This window comes from Castor canadensis, chromosome 4 (assembly GCF_047511655.1).
Source record: "Castor canadensis chromosome 4, mCasCan1.hap1v2, whole genome shotgun sequence".
NCBI classification, from domain to species: Eukaryota; Metazoa; Chordata; class Mammalia; order Rodentia; family Castoridae; genus Castor; species Castor canadensis.
In genome coordinates this window covers 171,206,644-171,219,745 of record NC_133389.1, presented here as the reverse complement: position 1 = coordinate 171,219,745, position 13,102 = coordinate 171,206,644, and the positions used below count along the sequence as shown (strand labels likewise).

General features: G+C 42.0%; 1 protein-coding gene across 1 annotated transcript in view; it reads left to right on the top strand.

Moving 5' to 3' along the window:
- The window catches only part of Serpine2 (serpin family E member 2), a 55,228-nt gene that overhangs the window by 38,235 nt on the left and 3,891 nt on the right, over positions 1 to 13,102 (top strand). Inside the window, exons 4-7 of the mRNA XM_020179392.2 lie at positions 4,156 to 4,353; positions 8,447 to 8,645; positions 10,396 to 10,496; positions 12,883 to 12,969. Of these exons, the coding sequence (XP_020034981.1) occupies positions 4,156 to 4,353; positions 8,447 to 8,645; positions 10,396 to 10,496; positions 12,883 to 12,969 (585 nt within the window). The remainder of the gene's footprint in view (positions 1 to 4,155; positions 4,354 to 8,446; positions 8,646 to 10,395; positions 10,497 to 12,882; positions 12,970 to 13,102) is intronic.

The window sequence follows — 13,102 nt, the reverse complement described above, 5'->3', positions numbered from 1 at the left end:
CCTACTGTATCTCATTTCCAGTGCCCTTGCCCAGAGGCTGCTGTCTGTTTTGGTGGTTTTTTGTTCGTTCCTTCCTGCTTTTGTATCTTCTGTTTCCTTGGCCTTGAACATCCTCTCGCCCTTTGGAATGGTTGACCTCTGGCCTCTTGTTTCTGTCATTGCCACACTGTAGCTACCCCTTCGCTGGGTATGTTTGGCCTATGATTACACCTTTTATGAAGCCCGCCATTATAGCACGTTCTGCATCACATAATGACCGCTTGCTTAGGTGTCTCTTCTCTCATTAGGTGTCTGTTCTCACTCCCAATGTCAGTGTTTTAAACCTGCTGATTTGTAAACTGGAGGTCTCTGTGGAACTGTTCAGGAGGATGCATGGGCCGAGAAGACAAAGGAATGCCAAGGCTAGAAGTGAGATTCTGGTTTTGTAGAAGAGAGACTCTCAACAGGGAGAAGAAACCAAAAGAGAAAAGTGGGGAAGGTCAGCCTCTCACAGCATTCCTGGTGCACTTGCCCAGGGAATTACCCATGTGTGTGTTTAGCGTATAAAATCCTAGACCCCACACACTGAGGCAGAATCTCACCCTACTTAATGCAAGTGAATGTGTGAGAACCATTGGGAGAGCCAATGACAAGACGGAAAAAGGGAGAGTGGAGAACAGGTGGTCTTAGTAAGTCTGTAGCATCCTTTCTCAATTGCTATACAATCTGGGCCCCTTACGGCACTATGGAGTAATGGGAGAGCAGCAGTGTGAGTGTTGGGGTGGCTCTGGGCAGCTGGAGCTTAATGACTTGGGCCTGGGAGGGGTGGTGGGCAGCAGATGCCTGCAGGACAGGTTCTTGGTCCCGACTCTGGCTGTGTGACTGTGTTATGTCGTCACCCACTCCAGCTGCCTTTGTTACCTGTGGAATGACAGCGTTGGGTCCTATTAGTATGTCACGAAATGGTTTTCAGAGCACCTGGCCATGCTGGGAAGGACAGCAGTGAGCTCCAAACAGGGCTTTTCAACTGTCAGGCTCAACTCCCTCCTTTTAAACAAATATTTGTAATACTCTTCATTATCTTGAAGTCAGATTCATAGATCATTTATCCGGTGCACACATACACAATTAATACAGTGCCAAACCATAATACAAGAAAAAACAAAAGAAGTAATTTATATGTGTAGCTAAAACCCTTGGGTACCACTGTACCTGAATACATAGTAAAGTGCCAGATTCATAGAATAGGTGTGAACGAACAGCAGTAAAAGCAGACCAGAACAGGTGTGTTATACTGGTGACACGCACACCACGAGCTGTGATGTAATTCTCTTGGTAAATTTCTGAACTGAACCAAGTATAGGCTCCACTAATCTGGTTGTCACATTCCTGGGAAATTCAGCATACATTAAAGGTCTGTGAAAAAAAATTGTGTGTGTGTTTACATGCAGGAAAGAGTGAACTTTTTATAATTAGGCTCTTGCTAACGTGGATATCTGGTGGGGCATTTGGAAGTCATTTTTTTCTTCATTGTGTGGGACTGTTTTGAACATTACAGGGCATTTAGCATCTCTGGCCACTGTCTGCTCAACCAAATTGTTCTCACAAATTTCAAACAAATGGTCCATGTGAGGAAAATTGCTAGACATTGTTAGACAAGAGAGAATGGAGATGATAGCTCCTTCCCTGCAGAGAGTGAGAGCTGACCTGAAGAGGCATTGGGGCACACTAGTGATGTGTCTGACCTGTTAGCTCCTCTGCAGCCTCAGCTTCTCCTCCATGTACCCTGTGTGCTGGCCACATGGCCTCCTCTCAGTCCCCTTACTCACCTACCTGTCCCTGTCACACAGCCCACACATTCATCCAGCAGTTTGGAATGTTTGCCTTCCTGCTTCCCTGTGTTTGCTCCTGCTCATTTCTACTTGACACAAGAGTAGCTAAAGGCACAGGTTCTCTGTTTGAAGTTCTATTCTGCCACTTGCTGATGAGCTCGGTCACCTGGGTAAAGTTACTTCACCTCTCTGTGCCTCAGCTCCATTATAAAATGATGATATAATAGTAATAACTATCAGAATAATTATAACAACATGAAAGCTGTTTTGAAGGTATAAACAGTGCATGTGAAGCACTGAACAGAGGGACTGGCACCCTAGGAAACGTTCAAGAAGCATGAGTGATTTCTATAACTTCTGGCTTAAGTAGTGCTTCCTCAAGGACCCCATCCACCCCAGACCTTACTAAGCAGATCAGATCCATCTTGTGTTTACCCTCACGGCCTTGAGTACTTTCACTTCAAGGTATTTGTTGTTGTAGCTTTATGCTTCTCCAAATCACTTACTTCAGCCTCCACCTCTCTCTAGTCCATACCTGTTAGAGGACAGGGCTTATTTTAAATTTTCTTACTGAAGAGCATACCTGTCACGGGGTAGGTAAGTAGGTAGCCAAAAGGATGGATGGGTGGGTGGATGGATGGACGGATGGATGGTGGGTGGATGGATTGTAGGGTGGTGGTAAATACACATTTGGCAGTTTCTGATAGCACATTCCCCCATGTGCCTTCTTACCTCTAAGCTATGCATTTCTTACCTTTTAAAAATGTTTGTCCTTCCTCTCTCTGTTTCTTAATGCCCTCTTATTAAATATTCACTGTTAAAGTGGCAGTTGGAAGCATTATTTAAAAGGGAGGAGGATAACTCTCAGACGCTTACTAAGCACTGACTGTATGCTGAATACAGTACTAGGAGTGGGAAAAATGAATGGTGGAGTCTACTCTAGTGCAACTCGCAGTTCAGTCGTGGGAAACAAGCATGTTGAAGTTGCCTAGAATGAAGTTCTGTGGTATCATGTTGGTACTAAGCCTTGGATTTGTGGACGGTGAGGGAAGAGGCATCTCCTTGGAAGGAGGGAGAAGGGTCAGAGGCTTACAGGAAGAGGGCCATAAGCTATGTCTTGAACGGAAATAGGTACTGAACTGCGTAATGTTCCCAACAAAGGCAAGGAGCAGCATTCACAACTGGGAAGCAGCTTCACGCTTCTGGAGGAGCATGAAGTGCTCACTTCCTTCCCCCCAGGATAGACCTCCTGGCCAGCCTTGTACTGAATTAAATTATGGCTATGTATAGCTTGTAGTTTCCTTCCAGGTCTTAACTTAGGTAGCACTAGTGCCCCTTTGTGGAAGTAATGACAAGTGAAGACACTGCACACAGGATCAGGGAAATGCAATTTCAAGGACCCTCTGAGTGTCATCAATAGGACTTAACACTTTGTTGAATTGGACACTCTGGCTTCTTCAAAAGTTAGTGATTTTATTCTATTTAATAGCTTTGGATATGAGAATTGCCTATTTAAATGCACATATATGCATTCACCCGACTCTTCAAAGACAAAGCAAAAAGAACCTAAGTGAGAAACTTAAACTTTAGCCACAGTTTGCTCTTGAGAAGGATCTGGGGAACATCTAGAAATTTATGTTAGTTCCATCACTCCTGATGTGAATGAGGTGACCACCCCTGACAACCCATGAGATGCACTTTCCTTCAGAGTTAGGAGTTGTTCTAGGCTGACTCTGCTTCTTCTTATGTCTGTAATAGTGGGAACGAGCTCCATGCCTGAGCCATAAATGGAGATTTCAGTTCTTTTTTATGTAGGCCTTATAAGAACCAGGGATTCCAAACTAACCCTCAACACTTTTGAAATGTTACGAGAAAGTAAGCACTTACCTTTGATAACATCACCCAGGCTAATCAAGCCAGTGTTTCAAACCAAAAACTGTTTGTCTTATGGGAATACAAAACTCTACAAGAGTCACAGATGTCAGTTGTCAGTAAAAACATGGAAAATACTTATTAATTACCTAGAGCTTATGAGATGAGTACAATTTTCTGAAACACGGGGTTTATAGAACCAATAATAATTTCTTGACCTAAAGTTTGATAACCCCTAATTAGGGTTTCAACACTCTTCTAGTTCTCTGATTTTTAACTTGTTTACAAGTTTACTTGTAATTTTTAAACTTGAGAAAAGTTAGAAATATGAAAGAATGCTTTAAAAACTTTTTTTAAATCCTTTAAAAGTCTACTTGATTTTTCATTTTGCTTGATCAACAGCTGCTGTTTGCCCTCCACTCAGTCACCAATCCTGAGGTCTTTTTTCCTTGTTTGTTCTCTGACTTAACAGGCATGATCGACAATCTGCTGTCCCCAGATCTTATCGATGGCATGCTCACCAGACTGGTCCTTGTCAATGCTGTGTATTTTAAGGGTTTGTGGAAATCCCGGTTTCAACCTGAGAACACAAAGAAGCGGACATTCATGGCACCTGATGGGAAATCCTATCTAGTGCCAATGCTGGCCCAGCTCTCTGTGTTCCGGAGTGGTAAGTCCATGCTGGGTGAGGCCTGTTCTAGAAAGTGATGGTGGCAGAAAGGCTCTTGAATGCTTTGACTTAATTCAAGAGCAGATCTTAAGTCAGGTGTGGTGGTGCATACCTGAAATCTCAGCTACTCAGGAGGCAGTAGCAGGAGGATCACTAGCTAGGCTAGTTCCCTGGCAAAGTTATCTCGACAACAAAGTTAAAACAACAACAACAAAAAAGAAAGGCTGGAGGCAAGGCTCAAGGGTTAGAGCACTTGCTAGCAAGTGCAAGGTCCTGGATTCAATCCCCAGTACCACAGAAAAAGAAAGAAAAGAAAAAGCGAATCTTGTTATTTAAAACAAACAAAAAGTGAAGCAGGGTGCCTGAGGCTCACACCTGTAATCCTAGTTACTGGGAAGCTGAGACCAGGAAGATCACAGTTCAAGGCCAGCAAATAGTTCACAAGACGCCATCTCCAAAATAACAAAATGGACTGGAGGTGAGCTCAAGCAGCCTGCTTTGCAAGCACAAAGCCCCACTGAAAAAAAGACCAGGTACTGGGAGACAGGATTTTTAAAAATCAAATGGACTACAAGCAGTGACTTAACATTTAAGAAGAGAGGAAGCCAAGCATGGTGGTGCATACTTATAATCCCAGCACTCAGGAGACTAAGGCAGGAGGATCTTGAGTTCAAGGCCAGCCAGGGCTACATAGTGAGAAAGCTGCTTACATCAGAAGCTACTCTGTATTATCTCATTGAATTCTCATATAAAGTAAGTCCTCTTATCATCACATTTTACAGATTAAGAAACTAAGATTTTGAATTAAGGAGTTGCTGAGATCACTGAGCAAGTGTGCTGTATAAGCAGGCTTTGAATCCAGGTCCTGTAATACCAGAGCACACGTCCGTAGCCTCAGCCCTTGTCTTCTGTGAGAGCAGTACTGAGTTCCTAGGTGGAAAGAGAGGAGAGGTGTTCACTCATCTCCCAGCTCCTTGAACCACCAGGCACCAGCTTCTGGAGGTAGAGGCTGAGCCAGGCAGAGATCAGTCAAGCAGATGTGAGTGGCCACATGCAGAATGGTTTTACTGATCAGTAATGGCGTATGCAGCCAAGGATGGGTTAACGGGGGAGTGAATGTGTTACTTCCCCAACTCATACTTTTTCATTATCCACAGCCTCAGTCCACTTTAACACTTCTGAAGTAGTTAGTGCCTCCAGGTCCTTGCGTGAGGCCCTGGAGCAATAATTTATTAACTGCTTCCCAAATTTCACAGTTTCTAAAAATTAGCTCTGCCAGAGTAGGGACTTCGTGTTGTCTGCAAGGATTAAAGAGCTCATTAGGAGGTGATTTTTCTCACTCTCTCATTGATTTTTCAGTTTCTTCTGAGACCATTTTATTACGCAGGCTAAAAAGTAAAGATAAAGAATCCTAACTTTGATTCTTAGGGAGTCCCAAGACAGGAGCCAGGCTGGCGTGAGTTCACGTGCATCCTGAGCTGAGGCAGCTGTCCTGGGTTCCTGAACCACCCTCCAGGGCATTGCAGGGCATGGGGACCAGTGGACACCAAGCAGCCACCCACTACCAGCACTCTTGCTTGAGGAGAAACTAATGTCTTCCTGTAGTGTCAGATGTTCTAATGGCTTCAGTATTTTGCCATACTGCATGGCTGAAAGTGCTCACTACATAATGAAGGTCACTCTCTCTCCTTTGCTGTTCTTCTCTCTCTTCCTCTCTCCCTCTGCTCATCCCTCAAAACCCCTTCTGTGGAGATCTAGCCTGTTGAAGTTCCCTGACTCAAATACTGTGATTGTTAAAGGATGTCACCAAAATCCAGTGAAAATAAAAAAAGAAACTCGCTTTCTCTTTTCTCTCTTAACTATGCTGTCCTTCTTGATCATTTAGGGGAAGAGGAGAGGACTAACCATGGACCAGGCCCTGCTAAGTACCTTATATAATTATTTATTTATTTATTGTCATTTAATCATCACAGCTACCCTGTGAGGGCCACACTTTAACACACTGATGTCTCCACTGTGTGTACAGGGAGGCACAGAAAGGTGAAGTAACTTCACCACTTCACCAAGGCCACAGAGTTCATCTTTAAGTTTAAAAAAATATTTTAGAAATCCACCATAAATCTAGAAATGCTGGCTTTCCATCCATCTGGTTAATTTTTGTAGCTCATTAATTGCTTAATTTAAAGGCTTCATAGGCTCCTCAGGCATGCTCTGTGGAAAACCTTTCTCCATGGACTGGCTAATAGCCACTCTGGCCCCCTTATCATGAGCTGGGCAGCTTGCTGGTGCCCTTAATTATGGCTTTCATTCACTGGAATTGGGCAGTGCCCAGTTGTGTTGCTCAGTTGCTGTCTTGATCCATTTTCCATGGCTGTTACAAAGTATCTGAGACTAGGTAATAATTTATTTTAGAAGATAGAAGTTATATATTTAACTCATGGTTCTAGAGGCTGAGCAATCCAAGAGTTTTCACCCATTGAGGGCCTTCTCACCATAACCTGGCCTCACACATATCATGTTCTGAGCAAGCATACCAGCTCAGGTCTTTCCTCCTCCTCCCCCTCTTCTATTTTTTTTTTTTTCCCGTACTGGTGATTGAACCCAGGACCTGGCACATGCTAGGTAAACACTCTACCACCTGAGCCACACCTTCAGCCCTTTGTTTATATTTCATGCTTTGCCAAGACTGGTACTGAACTTGCAATCCTCTTTCCTCCACCTCCCAAGTAGCTGGAATCACAGGCATGAGATGCCATATTGACTTTCTCTCCTTTATTTATTGATGCCATTATAAGGGCTCCCCTCTCATGATCCCAGTTCAGTCCTCTGGAAGGTCCCCTCCTATATCATCAACATATGAATTTAGGAAATAAGTTTCTAACACAGGAATTTAAGGGAACACATTCAAACCATAGCAGTTTCTAATATTTTGAATATTTCACATGGAATAAAAAGTGTCATAAGATCAAATTAGCTTGAGAATGTGGGGATAACTAGAATTAAGCACTTGGTTTTGGTATGTCTTAGAGCTTTACAATACTGATATAGATAAGGGATCTGCAGGAAGATACCAACATCCAATGCCTCCTAAAGATTCTAGGCTATGGAATCTGCCTTGCCTGCAGAGTGTCTTGCAGGTAGAATATGCTCTGTACACTGTTTTGAGAAATGCTAATTTAGATAATTCTTGAGTTTTCTTTAGGATGCAAAAGTTATCATAAAATAACTTAAAATCCCTAATAGCGGTTACCAGAGCTGGTGCAGCATGAGCAGGGAGTCAGGACAGTGAAGAAGACAACTACTGGCCCTCTACATTCACAGCCACGGGCCCCTTGACAAGACCCTTGCTGTTTCCAGTTGCAGCCTCTTTCTGTAAAAGAGGGCTGGTCATATACCATAGGGTGCTGACAATTCTAAATGTATTAAAGTAGCTGGTAAGGGTCTAGCAGAAAAAAGCCATTCATCTGCTTCCTTTTCCACACTAACACATAGGAATTATCCCAAATGAAGACTATAAATAATGCAATTAAATGAGATTTGAGATTGCTGCTGGAAGAGTGGATTTTAGTTCTTCTTGTCACCTGGAAATAACACCCAAAAAAAGAGTAACTGTATGAAATAATGGATATGTTTATTTGCTTCATTATAGTAGTTGTTTTGCTACCTATATGTATCCCATAGCATCAAACCTTAGATATACACAATACAATTTATGTGTTAAAAAGTAGTAAATTAAAAAAAATTCTTATAAGGCAGCTTAAATTCATTCTTTTATCCATAGAAAGGTCAACTTCTTGCAAAGCATTGTATGCTGAGTACCTAATGATGGTTAAATTCTGCTCAGCAGAATCAAAGTGAGTTTCATGATGCCCAAAGGCATTCTGTCTAGACTGAAGAAAGAAAATTCTGCACCAGGGAAGAAAGAAAGCACTGTCCTTATCTTTGTCCTTCTGAGGAAACCAACTGTGGAAAAGGGAGGTTCTCCCACTGAATTGCTCTTTTCCCTCTGAAGCTCACTTGGTGAGCCAGCAAGTGCTTGTGCTCCTTCTAGAAGTCACCAGGCATGTGCTGAACCTGCCTCTGATTTATTTAGGGTCTACACGCACCCCCAATGACTTATGGTACAACTTTATTGAACTGCCCTACCACGGGGAGAGCATCAGCATGCTAATTGCGCTGCCCACCGAGAGCTCCACCCCTCTGTCTGCCATCATCCCTCACATCAGCACCAAGACCATCGACAGCTGGATGAGCACCATGGTGCCCAAGAGGGTGCAGGTGGTCTTGCCCAAGTAAGTGCCCCTTCCCTAAGAGAATATAATGCATTGTTCAGTCAGGAGCCATTGTGTCCAGTATCAGAAATGTGAGGCTAAGATATCCATGCCTTGAGGCCTGTTCTACTTTGTAGGAAGTGCATGGTAGGAATATAAGGCTATGTTTTTCTGAAAGCTTTCTCTCCACCTCTGTGCTTCTTATATGGTTGGATAATGATGATAAGGAAGGAAAGAAGGCAGTTTTGGTCTGCTATCATGACTATAGTTTCTTCATGACCCTGTGACAATTTAATATATCTCATTCTATTAAAAAACTGAAAACACACGCATATCATTGTATAGTATAGATGAAAAAAATACAAGGAAGTATAAGGGAGACCTGTATGTTTGGTAAGGAACTTTATTTTGGTTATTTAAGCTTCATCTAGAAGTTATTAAAGACCATGACCCAAACACTAGGTGGGAAATACACATGTCAGAACTACCAAGGCAGAATTTTTATGTTGGTTTTTAAGGCAGTTCTTCTATTATACCTTAAAAGTAAAATATACATGGAATTTGAGCTGTCTGACTTGAAGCCAAGGGAAAAGTAATCCCAAATTCTGTGTGTGTCCTGATTTCTAACAGGTTAGAGAATACTTTGTCCAAGCCTGTGGAGAAGGCAATGAATGTGGTTCACTTTCTGTGAATTTTTCAACATTATCTTTCTCGCAACTATTCACCCCTGGTGGTAGTGTAAAATTCCAATAGCCTTTGATTCCCCAGTCACTGAGTCAAGTGATCAGAGTAATACATTTACAACAAGTATTAGTATACCTCCCAAGATTTTTCTTTTGGAAAAATAAGCCTTCAAGTAGGCAGTGCTCAATGTAAGTGAACCATATAGTGACATCCTGGCCTCCATGGGAGAAGAACAGGCAGATCACCACTGCTACCCATCTGTGGTGAGAATCTGTTCACCTTCTCTTGCTGCTCTTCAGATCAAATCTAATGAAGCAAGCCAGGCGCCCGTGGCTCACACCTGTAACCCTAGACTCAGGAGGCAGAGATCAGGAGGATTGCAGTTCAAAGGCAGCCCTGGGCAAATACTTAGCAAGACCCTATCTCAAAAAAACCATCACAAAAAAAGGGCTGGTGGAGTGGCTCAAGGTGTAGGTTCTGAGTTCAAGCCCCAGTACCATCAAAAAAAAATCTAATGAAGCATCTTCTGATGGTAGGCTTAATAACTGACATTTAAATGTACATATATGACCAATTAGCCACAAATATACAAGAAACTCATATATACCTAAATATAATACCATGTCCCCTGTTCCTAATGCTTGCTCATGTTTTAACAGTGAAATGCATTCAGAATCCCCACACATACTACAAGGAAAGAATCTCCTCTCTTGACCATCTCAACTGCCAGAATCATGGCGGTTCTTTAGTTGTATATGGGGAAGAACTATAGATACTACAGAGTACCAGGGCTAGTTTAACAGTCTGAACCTTTACATCAGTGTAAGAGAAAGGGCTTATGTAGCTCTTCATAAGTATAGAAGTAGGGAGCCTTTTGCACATGAAGGAGAGAACACCCATACTTCTTGTAAGGAGAAGAATTGTTCTCTACCCATATTTAAATTTTAGAATTAAAAGTCAAGATACAATTCAGATTGGTGTTCAGGTCTTACTTTTTAAAGAGTCTTTTTAAATATACACTGATTATATCATTTTGTCTCATTTATAGCCTTGTGGTTTTCTCTCCCTATTTTTTGCTTTAATGTAGGTTCACAGCTGAAGCACAAACAGATCTGAAGGAGCCACTGGAAGTTCTTGGCATCACTGAGATGTTTGATTCATCAAAGGCAAACTTTGCAAAAATAACAAGTATGTCCAATTTGAAACTTACTCAGAAACTTGAAGAAAATGTTAGAGTCTCTGATATGTTCAAAGAGAAAAGATCAGAATTAGAAGTGTGTTGCTGTAAAATTTCCAAGTTTTAATTTGGTGTGTCACCAAGTGATGCTATTATCCTTCTTCATCATTTAAATCAGCATCCTTTATCATTGAAATCAGCATATGTCATTCATCCCTGCATTTCAGGTGTAAATTTGCCTCTGTCACCTAAAATTTTGACCTTCTTCCTCCTTCCTTCCCTTTCTTTTCCCCCCTCCCTTGCTCCCTTTCTTTTCTTTCTTTCCTTTTTTATTTATTTATTTGTGGTGTGTGTGTGTGTGTGTGTGTGTGTGTGTGTGTGTGTGTGGCACTGGGGAATGGAACCCTGGCATGCTGGGCAAGCTTTTTTACAACTGAGCTACATCTCCAATCCCAAAATTTGGCTTATAGCTAGATATTAGTCTCTTTTTTCCAATGCAAGTTTTTATCTTGGGCTTGAAAAGAGTCAAGATTTTTTAGTTCTCAAATACTTGTTTACTCCACTGTAGGCATGTAAACTGAACATATATTTTGGCATTTTAAGACCATTGATCTGCAGTAACATATGTTCAAATGAGTATGATTAGAACTTTTCTTTCCAGAGAATCTAAGACAGCTCTGGTATCATGTCCCTTCATTTGTGAGTCTATTTAACTTTTTCTAGGGTTGTTTGAATAGCCAGTTCTTTGCCTTTTAAATTTAGAACACAGAAACCTCCTTCCAAAGAAAAGTCATGGCATGTACATGGTGTACAATTTAGTTTTTACTTTTCCCCTTGACTGAAAGGAAATTGGTTCATTACCAACCCCAAATAGTCAACACCAAGTACCTGTACTGGGACAAGCCCAGTCCCCTTGCTGGAACCACAGCTTTGTGGATATTCTGATACCCTATGAGTGTGTTCCCTTGTGGATCACACTCTGATCCCAAGTCTGAAAGCAAACCTGACCTGGAAGCTGTTGAAAATGTACAACCTTAGGTCTGATTTAGCCCTACTAAATCAGAATCTTCATTTTAACCAAGCCTTCCTCTTTCCCCTTCAGGGTCATCCACTGTAGTCTAAACAGTTAAATAGGAGGTGTTCACAGAGAGGGTAAGGTATCTCAAATGCTCCCAAGACAAGCTCTTTAACCTTGCAAGTGATGTGGCCCTGTAAACATGCATCTTAGTTACAATAATCTTAGGAGCCCTGAGCATCGGTGCAGACGACTCAAAAACCAGATGACACAGAAAGCACTTTTCCCCTCTGCATCCAGACCCATGTCCCATCAGGCTAATGGTAACTGCAGTTGGCATGCTTCTGGAAAGTTCCACCCCATACGCACTGCTGGGTGCTTGGGCTATGGAGAGAAGGAAAGTGAGTTCTAAAAGCCCCCAGGCACAGCTGCAATTCTGCGCCCAGCCCTCCCTGGGAGTCCAAACTTTGCTCACTTTCATTGTCCTTGTCACTAAAATGCCAATCCGTGAGATGAGTGACTGGTGTTGTGGAAAGCCAGCACCCACTTCTGCTACTAAACTAGCCATATGATTTGGGGAAGACATCTTTTTTTATTAGCATATAATAGTTGTACAGGGGGATATATTGTGACATTTACTTATGTACTTACACTATATCTTATTCAGATTCACCCCTCTATTGTTCTCCCTCATTCCCCTTCTTAGAACAATTCCAGCAGGTTTCATTATTCTATTTTCATACATGAGTACAAAGTACATCCACTATATTTACCCTTCTTCACCCTTTCCTTATATCTTCCCCCCTCCCCCTGGTGCCCACTCCTACAAAGGACCTGTTTTTCTTTCTGTCCTTTATTTTTTTTTAATATGTGTTGATAGTTCAAGGGAGTTTTGCCTTGGTATTTCAGACATTTATATATTGTACTTTAATCAGATTAACCTTGAAGGCAGATTTCTTAACACTCTGGGCCTCAGTTTCCCCATCTGTAAATGCTATCTCAAATCGTTTCTGGGCCTAATAGTCTGTAACTGAAAAATAATATTGTTGTCTTGCTTCTTCTGTAAAACTGGGCTTCCTTTTTACTGTTCTGTTCTTTTCATTTTAAAAATAAAATTTAGAGTTGAATTGATTAGAGGCACTTACAGCTGAAGACTAGGCCTGCCTCTGAGAAGTGAGTATCAGAGTTCATTTAGCAGAGATTAAAACTTACCACAAGTATAGCCACCTGGAGCCCTCAGTCTTCAGGGCTGTTGGAGTTGACTTCTAACCCAATTCTTTTTAAGAACCAAAATTTGCCATGGCTTTGAGGGTATTTCCCCAATCAAATGGATGGCATGCATGTCAAACAAAGACTGACTTTGTGTTATTTTCTGGGAACAGGGACAGAAAATCTTCATGTTTCTCAAATCTTGCAAAAAGCAAAAATCGAAGTTAGTGAAGATGGAACCAAAGCTTCAGCAGCAACAAGTAGGTGCTGGGTCATATGGCAGGGTTGGTTCGAGTAAGGAAGCAGACACATTCCAGTTCCTTCTAAAGAACCCTTTTTCTAGCTGGGCACTGGGGGCTGGTCCTTGGGAAGCAATAGTGAGTATGAGCAGAT